The sequence below is a fragment of the Rana temporaria genome, chromosome 5 (genome assembly GCF_905171775.1).
Source record: "Rana temporaria chromosome 5, aRanTem1.1, whole genome shotgun sequence".
NCBI classification, from domain to species: domain Eukaryota; kingdom Metazoa; phylum Chordata; class Amphibia; order Anura; family Ranidae; genus Rana; species Rana temporaria.
The window spans coordinates 300,962,429-300,977,607 of NC_053493.1; the positions used below are offsets into that span (position 1 = coordinate 300,962,429).

A 15,179-nucleotide genomic window follows, 5' to 3' on the forward strand; every position below is an offset into this window, starting at 1 on the left:
CAAAATAAACTTTCACTTACCTGCCTACGATCCCCCGTTGTTCCGATATCGCCGTCCCGTTCTCCGGTCCCGGTCTCTTCCACTTCCTGCGGGTCGGTGACTCACAGTGCGCTCAGCCTATCAGTGGCCGCGACGGGACATTGCTGCGGCCGCTGATAGGCGAGTCACCGACCCGCAGGAAGTGGAACAGACCGGGACCGGAGAACGGGACGGCGATATCGGAACAACGGGGGATCGTAGGCCGGTAAGTGAAAGTTTATTTTGTATAGTTTTACAGCCCGGGCACAGCGGGGGTTAAAAGTTTTAGCTTGGAGAACTCCTTTAATGCCAAATAAGCTCATGTCAGATGTTAAAATTTCTCTGGTCTACCAAGTAAGCTTTACAGTGAAATCCTAAAATGTGTAGTTTATTAAAGAGGGGGCAGTCCTGGTAAAACTGGTACCCATGGTGACTTACACTGGTATATACGGTTTGTGTTTTAATAATTTGGCTTTTACACATTGTTCCCTGTATATTTCCTAGGTGATGACTTGGACAGATTGCTGGAAAGAATTCAGAGGAAGAGGGGAGATAATGTAATCATTCCTTTTCATGGCGATGTGAAAGAATGCATCTCTTCCCAGGAAGCGGCCTGCATGATTCCTGCACAAGGCAGAGGTAGATATTACGGAATTACCTCCATCAGACTGGCACGTTTATTTACTGCTGATGTTACTGCTCTCTTTATTTTCTTGTAGTCCTTTAATGTTTTTTTTCTTCTGTTTATTGGTATTAGCAATCAGTTATATATATTCATCGACTTGGTGTATAACTATCAGTCCACCGCAGTGCACGGGTGGCCACTTCAGGGGTCTGAGTATTACAGCGTTTTTGTAGTGGCAGTTAACAGCATTTTTTTGGCTGTAGCATTTTTCAGCTTTTGCTTAAAAAAACAAAAACAAAACTATACTCCCATAAAAGCTAATGGCATAAACGCCAAATAGACAAGTTTCTTTTTTGTGGTGTTTTTTTTTTTTTTTTTAACCCGTTTTCAGCTTTTTGCAGAGTTGAAGCATTTTTACAGCTGAAAAACTCCTCTCAAAACCCACTAATTCTGGGGTTTTTTCCAGCTGGAAAACGCCCATACAAAAAAATGCTGATAACAGCCTATGTGTTGCATGGACACGCCTAGGATAACATGCTGTGGAGTTTATTAATTTCAGAAAAAAAATGTCTGAAGCCAAAAACAGCAGCTGTAAAAACATTCAGTGTGCATGAGGCCAACCAATTGAAATGTTTTCTATTTTCTTTTGTGAATAAAATATGGGTTTGAGATTTGCAAATCATTGCCGTTTTCTGTTTTTATGTAGATTTTACAGTGTCCCAACTTTTTTGGGAATTGGGGTTATACAGTCAGAGAATTTGGACCACCACAACTTTATGCCAACTTGGCTGGCATGTAATTGCAACATGTGTTTGAGAAGAGTTAATTGCCATTTTAAAGGAGAGCAGGGAATATTCATTGAACTGTAAGATGTTCCAATAAGCTGGGAAATATGGGATAACAAATGGTTCAGACCCAGAACTGTTGATGTCTACAAGCAAATATTGGGCAATGCCAGAGCCCAGTGTATATAGTTGCATCAACATTTCTGTCCGCTAGCAGTGTGAGTTACTAAATCAACAGGCTCCTAGTAAATTTATATCAGCTTGTAACTTGCCACTTGTGCAAGCAATGAAATGTGATTATTCAGTTTCTGCAATTTTATAATATTATGTCTGTTGTGTTTCTTCTGGCTTGTTTTATTACACTTAGTTAATTCAAAAAACGTCATCATCAACCTTTTAACCTGGGAATTGGTGGATATTGCAATCAGCCGTGTACTTCTGATAACAACATTTTATTTATAACATTTTATTGAGGGTCATGATTCATTGTGGTTTTCCTAGCACACCTATCAAAATAATGATTAAACTGTGCCAGAATAATTGAAATAAAAATCATGCGGTTAAATGGTTGGATAACTATAGTAACCAAAGCCTGTTGTTCTAGATGAGAATAGCATTTTTTCCCCCTATCCCCAGTGCAAAAGCTAAACATAACTTTTTATTCCCAACTTCTCTGCAATAGGCAATCACATCTGCAGGCAATTGTCTGTCTCCCTGTAAAAATGTGCATCTGCCACAGTTCTTCCGCCAAGAGTGAAAAGAGCAGAGGGCCAGATCCACAGCCAGCCGCCGTAACTTAAATATTCCCATTTAAGTTACACTGCCGCAAAATTTCTACCTAAGTGCCCGATCCACAAAGCACTTACCTAGAAATTTTCGGCTGTGTATCTTAAATCCGGACGGCGCAAGGCGTTCCTATTCAAATGGGGCGAGTCCCATTTAAATAAGGCGCGCTCCCGCGCCGGACGTACTGCGCATGCTCACGACGTCATTTTCCCGACGTGCTTTGCGCGGTTTTACGTTGCGCCGGGTTTTGACAATCGCGACGGGCGTAAAAAAAAAATACGAGTTGCGGCGGGAAAAAAAAAAATTTGAAAAAAAAAAAGACGGCGACGCGGGATAGAAGGGTCTACTTTTACAAGGCCTAAACAGTTTAGGCCTTGTAAAAACAGCCCTAATTTTGCGTTTGCAAACTAATACTTACGGAGAAAAAACGAAGCGTAAAAGCTTTGTGGATCTCCGTAAGTGCTAATTTGCATACCCGAAGCGGCATTTCGACGAGAAATGCCCCCAGCGGCGGCCGAGGTATTGCATCCTAAGATCCGACAGTGTAAGTCCCTTACACATGTCGGATCTTCTCCCTATCTATTGGAAACTGATTCTGTGGATCGCCGTCGTATCCCTTTTGTGGATCTGGCCCAGAAGGGACCTGAGTTGTTTGGTTCACATGTGCTAACGTAAGACATAAACAAAAGCCCCAATCCATCCCAATGTCTGGACAGTTGAGAGACACTGGACACTATAAAACTAGCAGTCACAGAAAAAGTTGTGTTCTAGTAGTTGTTAACCCTAACTGGATGCAATTTATTTTGCCAAATCTCCACGTATCATAAGCAAATTGGCTTTTTATAGCACATGCAGTCCCAGGGCGTTTTTGTTTTCTGCATGGAAAGTAGGTTATCTTGTTTTTAATGGCATAGTTTACACCAGTGCTTGCAGTTCCAGTGCGTTCCAGTTCCAAGAAAAAAAAGTAGAACGTGCTACATTTTTCCTTCACTGGACTGTACTGGAACGCTGTAAAAAGCATCAAAAACACACTGGAACACACATGTCCTTATTTTAGGGTTAAGGAAAAGAGGGGAGAAAATGCACTGGAATGCATCAACAACGCACCAAAGAAAATGCATGCAAAAAAGCATCTGGAACACCTCCGATCTCTGTTTCTATGGTGTGAACTGGCCCTTATACTTTTAACCAGAGGTTAAATGTGACAGGGTGACAACATAGGAAAGACATTGGACAGGGACAGAGCCTTGTCACCCTGTGACATCAAATGCCTTAACAAGGACTTTCATGGCAAAACAACCATACATTTTTTTTTTTTTTTGAAAGATTAAAAATGTCTTTCAGAATTATATTGACAAGTTAAAGATTAAATGAGTTTTATATGTACTTTAAACAAGAGCTTGGAAAGCCGCATTGACTGTTCTTTACTGCCTGAAGGCTGTACAACCAAGCCAAATAAGAGTATATGCATCTGTGACTTAGTCTTTCTTTAAATCTCATGGAACATTTTTTTTTTCTGGGTTCTAGGTTGTAACACTGATAACTTCCAAATATACCAGTCTCAACTGATGGTTGCTCGGAAGCTCCTCTCCCAGGTGTGTGCAATTGCAGACAGCGGCAGTCAAAGTCTGGATCTAGGACGGTTCAGCAAGGTGGATTTCCTCATTGTTGTTCCTCGCTCAGAAATACTGGTACAGCAAACTATTCAAAGGATTAGACTGTCTGGTAAGATAAAGATTACTTTCTACTAACAAATAGGTGAAATGTTACAATGGCAATAAAAGGTTTGATCCTCCTTTTCTGCGGCAGCTCTGTTGAAATTTTTGACCTTTACCCACCTGCAAGTCATATTTTTTAATTGTTGAGATCTAGTTGGTATTAGAGCTCAGCATGGGAATGGTAGCTTTTGGCAAGTCTGTTGTTGTGGGTGTTAGTTTTGTGTTAGGTGAACCAGTGGTTTTCCCATGCATGCCGAAGCAGCAGGTTAACTTTACTGGTAGTCCACATAAGCTGTCTTGCTTGACTTTCCTTTGCACCCCCCGCCACATGTCCTCCCAAGGAGAAGGCAAGGAGTTTGGGTGTATGAAGGCTCAAGGGTCAGGGTCTGCGTAACAACTAAGAATAAGTAAGAAGTTAAGGGTACTGATCTTGTATAAAAGGCACAATCCGGTTTATAACCCCTGGGTGACGCATGGGAGCTAAAACTACAGAAGGAAAAAAAATAGGCTGCCCAAAAGTAATAAAATAGATAATTTCAGTATGACATATATATATTATTATAAAAAATAACAAAAGGTCAGTTTCCATGACAGACAACAATGATGGTAATACATAAACCATTGGGCAAAATACAATAGTAAGCATCAGGTGAGTAAAATTGTGATACAAAGAGGGAATAGAAGAGTCCTAGTCCGTGTAGACTATCTATGAAGTGGCAACCCGGGGGAAAGTTGCTATGGACTCCCTTTCTATAGACCAGGGATGGTGTAGATCCAGTCACTGGGGGGAAAAAAACTGCCCAAATTGTAGATGAGATGAAGGAAGGCTGGGGTGAAGAGAAAACAAAAGAAAAGAACGTAGAGTGGTAGAAAAACAGAAGAATTTTCTGCCTGTATAAAGACACAAGAAAATGGATGCATACTGGGCAAATTAACGGGTTCAATGTACTTGTAAGGGATCCTTAAGATTTACTTGACACTCTACCCTGTCACCCTGATTTGAATACTACAAAATCTTGTGTCATAAGCAGACACTCTCACACAAGCTATGCACGCACCCTTCACACCTTCATGACATCTGGAACCTGTCATTTAACCACTCTGGCACCAAGCAGTGCATTGTGGGAAGAGAGGGTGTACATTTTTTCCCCCCAATTGTTTGATAGTAAACAAATGCTTTATGTATTGATATTATTTCTTCAGACCTTGTGATATTTTTATAAATTCTTTTGGTAGGTGTGTTGACTGATTTGGGTTTAGAGGAATTGGCATTTGCACCTCAGCGAGCAGAAAAGTATGTGCTTCGACTAGATGGAGATTTTCAAACCAAATTTGATGCGTTTATAAAAAAAGTGAAACAAAATCCATATACACTCTACGTTCTTATCCATGATGATAGTCATGTAGATTTAACCAGGTAAGTGCACTAATTGACAAACATATGTACACATCTGCCCTGGGTTGCTGGTAGGATCTTATGGCATTGCAAGCTTTTATACAAGCTTTTGCGCTACATTTTTTTTACAAAATTCTTTATTGGAAAGAGATGTGAAAAAAAAATAAAAAACGTGCATTAAGTACCATTACAAAGGGAAAACCAAAAGGGTGGATGATTCCCATATAGAAACATAAAATCTGTGTAAAAAAGCATAACTGTTTGCGTACAAGGCAAACCATTAAAAAATAACAATGTGTAGTACCTATAACCATACAGTTCAGTATTACAATAGCATACAGACAGTCTGCAATAATACCAGTTGATAGTTTGTGACTCATGGTAGTATAAATTAAGTAAATGCAGAAGGTAATGTACACATGAAGTAGACACATGCGTAACACAGAATACTCATCTATGCATGTGGAGGTATGGTCTAGCCATTTGTCCCAGGTCGTATGATATTTAGCTGGGAACACTCTATGAATGTAGATAAGTTGTATGGCAGTGTCAGGTTGACAGCAGACATCCAATTCTGGACTGTCCGGGGTGAATCCCGTCCCAACCCTAGCAATAAAAATTCTAGCCACAAAAAGGGTTTCTTGCAGGGAAATGTGGAGATGCTTGTCAATGTCCGGATTTGGGAGGAGAGCCTATTTAATCATGTAGGGAACCACCTGCGACCAATAGCCTTGAATGGCAGGGCATGACCATATCAAAAGGTAAAAAGTGCAAAACCTGCGGCAGGAGGCACTGCAGGGGACAGCACTGAATAGAAGGAATATTGCAGCTTGGGCTATATTTTCATTTTAAGCACTTAAGGCCCCTTTCCCACGGAAGGATAGAATGGTGCTTTTAGCTGCGGATTTTCTAGTTTTCTACTGCAGCTAAAAGCACACAGTGCTTTCCTATGGCCCCATTCACACACAGCGTTTAGCTGCGATTTCGTTACATGCGGTTTGGTGTGAATAGAAAAAATTGAATTGAATGCATCCAGGAGCGATATATGCACATAACCGCAGGTAATCACAGTCTTTTGTGTCAACTGCATATAGAAGCGTGAGAAAAAAAGAACAGGAAGCACATTATAATAAAAAAAAATAAAAAGGGTTGCTATGGGAATGGCTACCGCAGCTAAACGTGGCCGCATGTAATCGCAATGTACAAATGCAGCTAATTGCAGTGCCCGGAGCCTTGAATTTCACAGAACATTTACATGCTTTTAACTGCGGCAAAACAACCGTCCGTGTGAAAGGGGACTAAATATAAAATACAGGCTAAATGTTGGGGGTTATTTTTTGGTTTTGGATAAAGAGTGTGTGTGTGTGTGTGTGTTTAATTGCGATTTTGGTGAGGGTAGGGTTAAGTGTAAAGATTAGATGTATGATTAGCAAGAGGTTAGAGGTCAGGGCATTTAGGTACACAATTGCACTCTTGCGCCCCTGGAGCAAATTTTTCTGCCCACTCATATATGCAAAATGTGTATTCTGACATCATGTTTTCCTTTCTAGTGCTATGTCAGGAACTTTGTCTCATGGAGATTCCTCTCAGGGCCTTTCTGACCGGATTGTGAATTGTCATGAATTGCAGGAAGCCCTAAATCTCATAGTGCTGCAAGTCAGTGCATTTCCATATGCTTTACAGACACAGCAGTCCAAGATCAGCCCCAACAATGAGGTGCACTGGATTCAGTCTGACATGGTAGTAAGGAATTTTATATCCTATATCCTTTGATTTCATTTTTTCATAAAATATATATATATTTTCCAAATGTCTCTTATACTATCTTGCATTATGGCGTTCAGCTCAAACATGTGGCTTAACAAACACTGTTATTGTTACTAATTCAAATCTGAAAAAGTCAATTTTATGACATTGGTTACATGAGTAAGGTGACAATGAAGGCACTAGTGGGAATTGTGTTGTCTTTTACTGTATTTATACGTTTGGCCTTTAAAAATGTTAACAAATTCTGTGTTTGTTGTGCTTTTTGTGACTTAGGAGTGTGTAACTGGAGAGGAAATGGTTTACTTTGGCATTAATGAGTACAGCAAATCTCTACAGTGGGGTATTACAAGTCCTTTATTGAGATGTGATGAAACATTTGAAAAAATGGTCAACACACTTCTGGAAAGGTAACGTTTATTTTTATTTTTTTCCAAGATTCATCCCCCTTTGAATGTCGTACATTCATTTATTGTAATCTGGCACCTTGTTCTGTCAAATTACCATTCTCTTTCCTTGTAGGTACCCAAGGCTTCACAGCATGGTAATTCGATGCTACCTTCTTATTCAGCAGTATTCTGAAGCTCTTATTGCTTTAACCACCATGACCTCGCTCAGAGACCACACCACACCAGAGACACTTAGCATTGTGGATGACCTGCTTAGCTTCCCGGCGAAAGACAAAAGTGCCCAGGGACACATGCTCATAATCCGGGTGCCATCGGTACAGTTGGCAATGTTGGCAAAGGAGCGACTGCAGGAAGTGCGAGACAAACTAGGGTTGCAGTATCGCTTTGAAGTGCTCCTTGGTAATCCTGCTTCTGAACTGTCTGTTGCCAAGCACTTTGTCACTAGATTAAAGGTAAGAGAAATTCTCAGACCATAGTCAAAACATATTGGGTACAGATTCTACTATGGTCATAAACCTTTTACCCAAAGCTCTGTTTTTCCTAGCATCTCCTCACTTCTCAGACCGAGGTCATGAGGGTGACTGTTCTCTGTTGACCTTATGCCCATCTGGACTTTGATATCAAGAGGCGGTTTTGCATGGGCCTGAAAAGAAAAAAAATCCCAGAATAAATGCTTATGATTACAATATAACAATTTCTTTAAAAATAGTTTAATGTAGATGTTTTATATGTAAAACCATGCTGCCTCTACAAGAATAAAACGCAACCATTTTGATTCTGGTGTCATAGACACACCAGTTTGGGATATATCCCCCACTCACCATTAGCACATAGCAACAACCCTGAAGGAGGAGTCTCTGTTCCCCCGAAACAGGTTGGCTTGGTCATTTGTTGCTTCTTTCAATAAAACAATTATACATTCACCTTTACTCTGCTTTTTATTGGATATCGGGCAATCCTTTCACCTACCCTTAACTATATTTGGAACACGGAGCAGATGCTTCTCCTAATTGGCAAAGGGGTGCAAGCCCTTTTATTAATAACAATCTGTTCTCTGGCTGTGACAAACTGAATGGAGAGATGCAGCTGCATGCTCCAATCTCACAACTGTCCCTACTCACCTCAGAGCAGATGGAAAAGGAGGTTGTCAACCATGTGCCATCTCTGCTCATGCTGTGTAATCACTGCATAGGTAGAGATAGTGATGTGAGTCTTCTGCTTTCTATATGAAACTGCCGTATTACTTCTGTTAATCGGGTGCAGACCCAGCACCAGTTTTTATTTTTCTCTAAAATAGAAACTGGGTTAAGTGGCGCAGATAGACCTAAAACAGGTCTATCTGCTCTGTTAATGTTGCTCATGCCATTATAATGGTACAGGAAGTTTAGTTAATTCTCTGGAATATGTCACTAAACTGGGTTAAGCAATAAAATGTAGGTCCAGCAGCCCTTGATCCTGGGGAACTCCTAAATTTGCAATTTTTAACATTATATAGCTGTGTTGAGAACCCTTCTGTCCTCTCCCATGCTTTCTTGTTAGTCCACTATTTAAGGTGGATGATTAGAGGGATAAAAAAGTATGTAGTGCCAATACTAGATATGTGTGTTCTTGCCAAAACCAGCTTAATAACTTGAGGTTTCTGGTGACAGTTGGCTTTCCATTGATGCATGTGTAATACTAGCTTTTCCCTTGCTTGTAGACGTAGAAGCACAATATTGATGCCTCAACATACTGGAAAAAACTTTGCGAGTCAGTTTTTAAAATGAAAATTTAGAAAGTCCAGGTATTAATGCAACTTGCCCCGAAAAGAGAGCCTGGATCTGTTTAAATACTACCTTATACACTAGTAGTTTAAAATGTATTTATAAAACCTTATGCTGTTTTTTTTTTAAACTATTTCTGCATATTTAACATTTATTATTCCTAGAAAAGAAAGCAATGACTTGTATTGCTCTGAAATGCCTCCTATTGGATGGGTATTGAAATGTTTCTTTGTTGCAGTTTAAATACAATATTTCTTTTGTGTTTTTGTTTGAAGATATGGAGTGGATGTGAACAAGAAGACTGGGTTCCTAGAACATTCAAAGACCTCGAAGGCCTACCTTGTATTGTAGTTCTTACCGGCAAGGACCCTCTTGGAGAAACCTTTCCTAGGTGCTTTGGTTATTTCATTCAACTCCTGTTTTAATGGAAATGTTTCCTTTCTGATTTTTAATTTTGCAACAGCTATTTTCCTAGCTGTCATTCTCATTCTCTAGCTTAAATTGTATGCAGATAAAAACGTTTAACTTCACTCTAAATTCTGATTTGCATGCTATTGTCAGAAAAAAATCAAAGCCAGAAGGTCCGTGACTGCAGTTCCCATTTTAGGTTTAGTGTACCGCTGTGATTGTTAAAACTTGATGTACGGTACATGCTTGCTACAGAATTCTTTTGTAATAAGGTTCTGGGGGGAAAAAAACATATCTTTCTATTTCAGTCTGCATCCAACTTTTATTTTTTATTTTTTTATGTGCCTGCTATAGACACAAGAAACCCTATATTTAACTGACAACTTAGATAATATACTGTAATGGCTGACTGCCCGCTCACATACTATATTTTAAATTTACCTGACTCCAAACACTTTTAAAATGCCTATCCCGCTCAGCACTTGGGAAATGGATGTGGGGAAAAAGGAAGGGAGTTTTTTTTTTTTTTTTTAAATTCATAAAATAGTTTATTTGTATCTGTTGTGTTTTTTTTTTGTATTATTATTTATTTCAAAAAGTCTTGTGAACTTAAAAGAAATTTATTGATAAGTACAAAGTTTACAAAATTCCTGAATGTACAGGCATCAGTGACATTGTTTACAGCACACAAGAATAGACTACCTAGTCCAACTTCAATTGCGAATATTATTCTCAAACAGTTAAGATGTCAAACCATAAGGGTAGAATAAACATCCTTTAGTTTAAAAAGGAGCTCCAGGCTCCTGCAGGAAAAATTAGGTCAGCAGCTACAAATACTGTAGCTGCTGACTTTTAATATTAGGATACTTGCCTGTCCAGGGATCCAGAAGTATCTTCATCAGGTGCTACCGCCACCAGCCTTGCGGCTTCACAGCTGGTTCCTTACTGCACATGCACAAATCACACTGCACTCTGTGATTGAGCCGGCTGCGGTGAATGGAGGAAGGGGGCCAAACTTCCAGCTGAGTTTGTGGTGGCGAACTCGGCCAGAAGTGGCAGCGGGTAACTGTCAAAACCAGGTACCCGCTTCCCCCCCCCCAAAAAGGTACCAAATGTAACAGCAGAGGAGGGGAGGAGGCATTTATCCTTCTGGGTGAAGCTTCACTTTAAGAACATAGGTTGATCATGGTAACCGCTACATTAGTCTCTGAGACACCAAATCAAATGGGGCAAAAGCGGGAGTGTTCAGAAAAATATCTCGTTCTCAAATTTCAAATATATTGGGGCAGCCTTGCTGTTGATAAATCAGGCGTTCATATCTAAAGGTTGTGCATATTATACGTAGCCACTCCTCTGGAGCTGGAGGATGTTCTGATTTCCAGTGGTAATGAGTTTAAAGGCTTGAAATAATGCTCTAGAGATGGTCTCTCTGGTATGTGTCTCTGAGACCTTTTGTCCTTAAGTATACATATACACTGTTTGGGATCTTGTTTAATATCCATTATAAATTCACCATTATGAGCACTAGTGACTGTTGCCCAATATCTGTGCAGCTTGGAGCAACGCCAGAATATATATATTAAGTCGCCGTTGTCCCTGCTGCATCTACTGCAGGTAGGGTTCTGCAGTAGACCCATAGTATAGAATTTGGAGAAGGTGTAGTGTAATAGTATACAGTATATGATTGGGGAAGTCTCTGAGATGTGTTCAAGGAGCTCATCTGGATAGACTACAATGCCTCCTCCTACTGGTCTGGCCCTAAAGCACCCATGTCCTTATCCCAGCTTACCAGGGCCCTACATGTGTAATCCTCGAAGCATGTGTTTAAAAGTAGAGCGTACCATCAAGAGAACACCCTTAGCTGTGGTGGTATACTGCATTAAAATGGTTAACCCACTCTAAGGACTTAACATAATCCGCTCTGTCTACTAAGGATATGTCGCCTTGTGTCTGTGTTGTAAAAAAAATATGATTATACCTAATTTCTATGCGCTGCTCACGTGGCCCGCCAGCTCTCTCCTCCCCCTATCTGACATATGCAGTGGGCGGGGATGATATTCACCACTGACTTCAGTCAGGGTAGGAGTAGACAGCCAGCGGGTCACGTGTTCGCCGAGCTCTGCTTTGAAATGATGTATAATCGTCTGTGTTTTTATATAAATAAAAGACACGGGACATATCTTTAGGAGACAAAGCGGATAATGTAAAGTATTCAAAGTTATTTCAGCAGCAGGAGGGGGATTTGCCCTGACACAGGAGCCAACAGGCAGGGAGCAAGGAGGACATGAAAGCTGTGGATGACGGAGGCCCGTAAACTGACCATGGTGTCAGGGCTCTGCAGCCATGATTAAACATGGTCAGTTTACATAGGGGATGGCAGAAACTGGCAGGATCAGCCCGGTATTTCAGGTGATAGAGAGGGCCAAATTATACAGCACAGAGAGATGCCATGTGGTAAAGGGCCTCTGGGATAACGCAGCATGTTTAAGCTGCAGATTGCATATTGTGCTGGAGATTGTATTGGGACTGCAGAGTATATAAGAGTACCAGTGTACATTTTTGAAAAATTTGATTTTATAAGCAAGTCATACCATGTGTCTGCCATCTACCAACATACTGCATTTTGGCTAATTCAGGGTAGGTACTATTTAAATGACATAAGGAGCTACGCTCGCAAGCCATAGCTCTAAATAAAAAAAAATGGCATATGAAACCAAAGTGCAAGTAGATAATTATAGTGACAAAGTCTGAAAAATAAAAAAATGAAACAATAAAAAATATTTCTAATAAACAGTCCTGAAAAGTCCTCAAAGAAAAAATAGGTGAGTGATTGTATCAACACAATATGGTGACGGTCTCTTCGGTGACTTTATTAGATATCATTAATCATTTAATATAAAATATTTTTTATTGTTTCATTTTTTATTTTTCAGACTTTTTTTTTTTTTTTTACTATAATTATCCACTTGCACTTTTTAGTTTCACATGCCTTTTTAAAAAAAATTATTTAGATATATGGTTTGTGAGCGCAGCTCCTTGTGTTATTGTATTTGTGTGTATTTGACTTTGAGTTGCAGCTTTTGTGATAGGTTAATAGGTTAATATATATATATATTATATATATAGATCATAGCTGGGACTCCCAGGACTGCCATCGGGGTTTTTGTGAAATGTATAATGACTGTACCTAACCAGCTCTTAGACCCCACACTTGCAGTTAAGGATGGTACCATGCCTTTAATGATGTGCTGCAATTCAGCTTCTAGGTAATATAGCCAGGGGTTCGGAAGAGCTACACCTTCCCCATCCTTTGACCGTTACAGATGTTCCAACTTAATCATGGGAGGGTTATCTCGCCATAAGAGAGATCAGAATATAGTGTTAATGACATGAAATTTCTTTAGTGGAATCACCAAACAGTATATTGTGCAAAAGGTAGAGTAGTTGAGGCAAAGTTCACAAGTCTTTAAGCTTCTGTTTAATTGTCTATATACAGTCTTTGTTTTACAGATAGACATTTAATGCATTAGAGGGCTTTCAGAGCATTATGTCTTAGCTATAGACAGCAGAGCAGACCAGTTTGCTTTGCAGCTCCCATTTATCTGATGGAAATCTCCAACGTCTGATGAGGGACGAGTCACTGCTTTCATGGCTTAGGCTGGCCGTATGTTATACAATTTTCTTGTACATTTTACTTTAGATTTTCCAAAAACCATATAAGGAGGTCGAACCTAAACACTTTGAATTTGTATGGCATCAACCAGGTCCTTGTGCTACATAGTTAAAGGTAAATCTAAAGGAAATTGAATAAGAAAATTGTATTATGGGTAGCCAGCTTTGAGTTCCCTAAACAAGGGACTTTACACAGTGCAAAATAATAATGCTAATGATGTTAAATGCACGCTAAAGTTCCACCTGCTAGCTGGATAGAAGACGGTATAATAGTCCTGACTAAAAAAAAAAAAAGTGTTGAAAGCCTCTATGCATATTCTCTAACCGCCGTGTTCACAAGAAGCCTCTTCTGTGTTCTAGATCCTTGAAGCACTGTGACCTCCGACTAATCGACTCAAGTTTCCTAACACGGACAGCGTTGGAGCAAGAAATAGGCATAGCTTGCGGTTATGTATCAAGGGATGTTATTCGAGAACCAATGACTGCCTTGGACCTCAGTGACAAGGAAGTTGACAAGGCTAACAGCATTGCAAATGATTCTGATGATCTGTTTATTGACCTCGACAGACCACAGAGTAATGGGAGTGCAGTCACTGGGACGTCGGGTTAGTACATTTTGTGTGAAGGATGGATATGTTTTGTGACACTTCCAGTGTTATGGACTTGGCTTTTTTTTTTTTGCCATGTTTTGTCTTTCTTTTCCAATGTCTGAGAAAAATTTCAGTAAATCTACTAGCTAGCCCCCCCCCCCCCCAAATCTTCAAACAATGATCCCCTCTCCCTTTTACCTTTTTTTTATTTTTTATAATTATCTAATTTGTACAAAAGTAAACACACAATTTTTTTTTTATAGAGGTATAAAATGAAGACCAATAATAAAATGACAACAGAAAAGATGCACTGTAATGGCTAACTACCATCTGAAAAGCTGTTAAAGCAAGTAAAGAGGATTTTGTAATTTAAAGGGTTTTAATCTTGTTTGTTTTCTTTCGGCACAGGTTCCATAGCAGAAAATGGAGTCAGTTCATCAAGCACAGCTGAAGAAATACAGAGACCGTCATTAAACGCTGACTCTTCAAATGTAGCGAACAGCTCTCTGGATGAAGTCACTTACCCCAATTCTACAGCCAGTGAAATAAAAAATGAATGTGACGCTCTTGGAGCACAAATGGCCAGCAGCACAACTTCAAAATTCTCCTCCACTTCTTCAACACAAACTCTTCAATGGACACACCAATCAGGAAGAAAGAGCAGGACTTTGAGTTTAACAATGCCACGCATTGTGGTTCTCTCACGAGCTACTTACAATCTCCTGGCTACACATAAAAATGGACAGACACTCTCTACCGTTTCACTCTTACCCCATGCTGATGTGAGCTGGTTGAGATCACTCAGGCCTTCAATAACCAAAGACTTAAGCAGTGATGAGCAATCGCTTTACTATCGACAGTGGACAACAGCCAGGCAGCACCATGCTGACTTTGTAAACCCCAGTGAGCATTTGGGTACAAGGACTGTTCATCCACGCCGTCTTCTTCTGAATGGTCCATCGCAGGTCATTAACCTTCTGATTCTTTGGGATGGGATTCAGTCCAATCCTCCTTTTTTTTTCTTTTATTAAGTCATGGAGGAAATAACTCCTACACCTGGATGAATAAGCAGGAACACATTTCCCTTTAGGATAATGTGTATAGGAGATATGAACTTCTGTGTAGAGTGAATGATTTTGTTTATGGTATATTCCAGGGGTCTCCAAACTGTGGCCGGGGGCCGGAAGTGGCCCTTTGCGTGTCTTTATCTGGCCCTTGGGACACCTTTCCTCCCCACTGACACC

At 40.0% G+C, this 15,179-nt stretch overlaps 1 protein-coding gene across 2 annotated transcripts in view; it reads left to right on the forward strand.

Annotated features, from left to right (window-relative positions):
* The window catches only part of GREB1L (GREB1 like retinoic acid receptor coactivator), a 161,394-nt gene that overhangs the window by 113,159 nt on the left and 33,056 nt on the right, over window positions 1–15,179 (forward strand). The window contains exons 18-26 of one of the 2 annotated variants that reach the window (XM_040354049.1): window positions 523–657; window positions 3,742–3,939; window positions 5,169–5,349; window positions 6,879–7,071; window positions 7,369–7,502; window positions 7,615–7,954; window positions 9,541–9,656; window positions 13,706–13,950; window positions 14,344–14,900. In XM_040354049.1, the coding sequence (XP_040209983.1) occupies window positions 523–657; window positions 3,742–3,939; window positions 5,169–5,349; window positions 6,879–7,071; window positions 7,369–7,502; window positions 7,615–7,954; window positions 9,541–9,656; window positions 13,706–13,950; window positions 14,344–14,900 (2,099 nt within the window). The remainder of the gene's footprint in view (window positions 1–522; window positions 658–3,741; window positions 3,940–5,168; window positions 5,350–6,878; window positions 7,072–7,368; window positions 7,503–7,614; window positions 7,955–9,540; window positions 9,657–13,705; window positions 13,951–14,343; window positions 14,901–15,179) is intronic. The other variant, XM_040354050.1, reaches the window with a different exon arrangement.